Raw genomic sequence first — 3,539 nt, 5'->3', positions numbered from 1 at the left:
CACGAATCATGATATTTGACTTGTTTTATTGGATTCTGTTGAATGTTAGTAGAAATTTACCTCGATGATGACTTGCGAATCAAGATAAAGAAATCTCCACCGGAATGAGACTCGGTCTCTGAGTTCCACATTGGATTTTGTAAAAGATAAGGGTCAAATTTAGCAAGACACAAGAAGTTGTGGGTAGGTAGGTGAAAAGGATGAAGAGTAGAGGGGTAGAAATGCAACATTGGTGATGACTAATGAGAAGAGAAGATATAATATGTAACCTTTTATATCACTCGCTTTCGCTCTTTCTACATTTGCAGCTTCTGTTCCAGTCCATGTGGGCTGCGCCTTAAATTCTTCTCACTGCAGCTTCCCCGCTATTTCCTCTCTCTCTTTCTTAACTTCTTCTTCTTCTTCTTCTCTCTCTCTCTCCTGTAATTTCTAATATCTAAATTTTGGTTAGAGAGATACGTTGGTTAGTCGTTCATCTTCCTATAGTTGGTGAGTTCTAATACGTATTTTAATTTTTTTTTTTTAATTTTGTGTGTGCATATGATCATACCCTTTTTCTTGTTTTAATTTTATTAAAATTTTGGGCTCAGAATTTGGGAAATATAAGTGTCTGAATCTGGGTTTTTGTTTTTTTTTTGTACTTTGCAGTGAGTGTGAATTTGCAGAATTATACAAAAAGACTGTTAAATTAAATCAGCAAATCTGGCTTTAATTTTTGTTGTTTGAATTCTCTATTTATGCGAGTAGAAATAGTAATAATAATCTTGTTCATATTGCTAAGAAATTTTGTGGGGTTTTAATGAATGGATCTTGAAATTTTGTACTCATTGGTGTATTGGGTTTTTAGGTTTTCTGTGATTTGCATGTGTAGCCTTGGGGAATATTCTTCTGAATATTTTTGGTAAAAGATTTATTTTAATTTTTGGTTTGTTATGTGAATAATTCTGAGATTAGTAGTTGAGAGAAGTCTTTGGGTTTTTCATTCATGCGTCAGCTAAGCAGATTTTGTTCTTATGAAATCTGATTGAACCGGTTTTGCTGAGTAGATTAGTTTTATCCTTTTGACTTGTTGTGAATTTTGGATGTATGAAATTCTTGAAATCCTAGTGTTCTGTTTCTTCCGTAAAATTGAAACCCTTGAGCTGATTTTTCGGTCGAAGTTCCAAGCGGTCTAGGAGAGTATTATGGTAATTTTCTTTATGGTAGGTTGTTTATTCAAGTTTATGTCATGAAGTGGGGTAAGTCCTCAATAGTCGGGCCTACCCAGTAGTACGGCTTTAAATCCATTAGATTGGCAAGTAAGCAAAAATAGTATTTCTTCGATTCAATCCTGATTGTTCATGCCGCTTAGTACTACGGTCTAGTGGTATTCTTACTCACTTGCTTGGAAGTGAAAGGCCTTAGATTCGATTCTCGCCAAAGGCGACTTTGAACCACATTATTGCTAGTCCATTGTGAGGCTAAGCTCACCCTCTCCCTCTTACTCTTAGTGTAGATAATATCATTTGTTCAAAAAAAAAAAAAAAATACTTGACCGTTCATTTCTCGTACTACTAAGTAGTCGTCCAGGCTATTGAAGAAAAATTGCATGCAGTTTAGTATATGTACTTTTTTAGTTTATGTAGTTGACCGTAGTTTGGTTATTTTATACAGGATCAAGAAACATGATTCTGGGTTCGGCTTAGAGATCATATATCAAAATCTTTTTCTAGGTGGAAGAGATGGTTGCAGAATCATGGTTTCGCAGTCTGTGGAAGACTAAAAAGAAGCATGAGGCTGGTTCTGAGAAAGCAGTGATTGGAGTTTTGGCCTTTGAAGTTGCAAGCTTGATGTCTAAGCTGGTCCATCTATGGCAATTTCTAAGCGATAAACAGGTTGCTAGGCTTAGAGAAGAAATCACAAATTCAGTGGGCATAAAAAAGCTTGTGTCAGAGGATGACGATTTCATTGTAGGATTAATATGCGCTGAATTGATTGAGAATATGTTCCATGTGGCAAAATCTGTCGCTAGGCTTGCGAAGAATTGTACGGATCCTGCTTTGAAGAGTTTCGAGAATGCGTTTACTGGTTGGATAAATCATGATGATGACCCTTTTGGATGGGAATTTTCTTTCAAGCGGATGCAACGGAAAGCTAAGAAGATGGAGAAGTTCGTTTCAATAAATGCAAATTTATATGAAGAATTGGAAGTGCTTACAGAGCTTGAACAAACTTTGGGGAGAATGAAAGGAACCGATGATTTAGATGGGTTAAATTTGCTTGAGTTTCAGAAGAAGGTAGTGTGGAAGCGGCAAATGGTGAAGAATTTGAAAGATATCTCTCTGTGGAACAGGACTTATGATTACATAGTCCTCCTTTTGGCAAGAGCACTCTTCACAATGTTCAGTAGGATCAAGCATGTCTTTGGAATTCAACAAATGGCAGACGCTGGTCATACCAAGGATTCTGGAATTATTAATTCTGATCACATTAATCGTAGCAATTCAGTTTCTGCACTAGTGCCATCTTCAGCACGTCCATCTAAGAATGGTCTTCCAAGATTTGCTTCAGGGCCTCTTGGAAGGTTTCGTAACATATCAGGGTCAATTTCGGAAACAAAGAAAATGAACAATTTCTATTCCGGTCCCCTTAGTGGCTCAACTGCGAAGTCTGGTCCTATTTCAGGAAAGAATAGAGATGTCAACTTTTACTCGGGCCCTCTTGGAAGGTCAACAACAAAATCAGGCCCAATTGCTGCAACAAATCGAACCATCAGGAAGTTGTGGAAGTCTCATGATCATTCACTCCCTAATCATGGGAAGAAACCACATACAAAGTCGAATAGGTTGACTCAAGTTGGACCTTTCAGAGGATGCATGATAGGTGCAAACAATTCACCTGTCGCCAACGGCTACTCGAATTCAGATGGTATTCGTTCATCAATTCTCAATGTAGCCAGAGATACCAACGGCGATGTTCTAGCCTCTGGCAACAAAATTCATCCTGGCTCATCAATCTTTAGTTCCAAGGGCAGGTTGTTGGATGCTCCACCTGAAACCCTTGGTGCTGCTGCCTTGGCACTGCACTATGCAAATGTTATTATCGTTATTGAGAAGTTAGTCGCATCTCCTCACTTGATTGGTCTTGATGCAAGAGATGACCTGTACAATATGTTGCCAGCAAGCGTCAGAGCTACATTAAGGGCCAGGCTAAAGCCTTACAGTAAGAGCTTGAGTTCATCCGTTTATGATACAGTTCTTGCAGGAGAGTGGAACGAGGCAATGGCAGGAATATTAGAGTGGTTGGCACCTCTTGCTCATAATATGATTAGATGGCAATCTGAGAGGAGCTTTGAACAGCGCAACTTGGTTTCCAGGACACATGTGCTTCTGGTACAAACCCTTTACTTTGCAAATCAGCAAAAGATCGAAGCAACAATTACAGAGCTGCTTGTTGGGTTGAATTATGTCTGGAGGTTTGGCAGAGATGTCAATGCAAAAGTTCTATTAGACAGTGCAAGCAGTACGATGTATGATGGATTTTTGGATGTTGATGGGTAG

The 3,539-nt window shown here is 38.5% G+C and overlaps 1 protein-coding gene across 1 annotated transcript; it reads left to right on the top strand.

Moving 5' to 3' along the window:
- Nucleotides 1–301: 301 nt before the first annotated feature.
- LOC103951723 lies at nt 302–3,539 on the top strand. Its single transcript, XM_009363169.3, has 2 exons — nt 302–489; nt 1,654–3,539. Exon 2 carries the CDS (start codon nt 1,722–1,724, stop codon nt 3,537–3,539), a length of 1,818 nt encoding a protein of 605 aa, XP_009361444.2. The 5' UTR covers nt 302–489; nt 1,654–1,721.

The sequence above is a fragment of a genome, unplaced genomic scaffold (assembly GCF_019419815.1).
Source record: "Pyrus x bretschneideri cultivar Hongxiangsu unplaced genomic scaffold, Pyrus_bretschneideri_v1 Contig24, whole genome shotgun sequence".
NCBI classification, from domain to species: domain Eukaryota; kingdom Viridiplantae; phylum Streptophyta; class Magnoliopsida; order Rosales; family Rosaceae; genus Pyrus; species Pyrus x bretschneideri.
This window is presented reverse-complemented; position numbering and strand designations above follow the sequence as displayed.

Excerpts from the sequence above, each read along its gene's own strand:
- LOC103951723 (XM_009363169.3), top strand. The coding sequence starts at position 1,722 with ATGGTTGCAGAATCATGGTTTCGCAGTCTGTGGAAGACTAAAAAGAAG.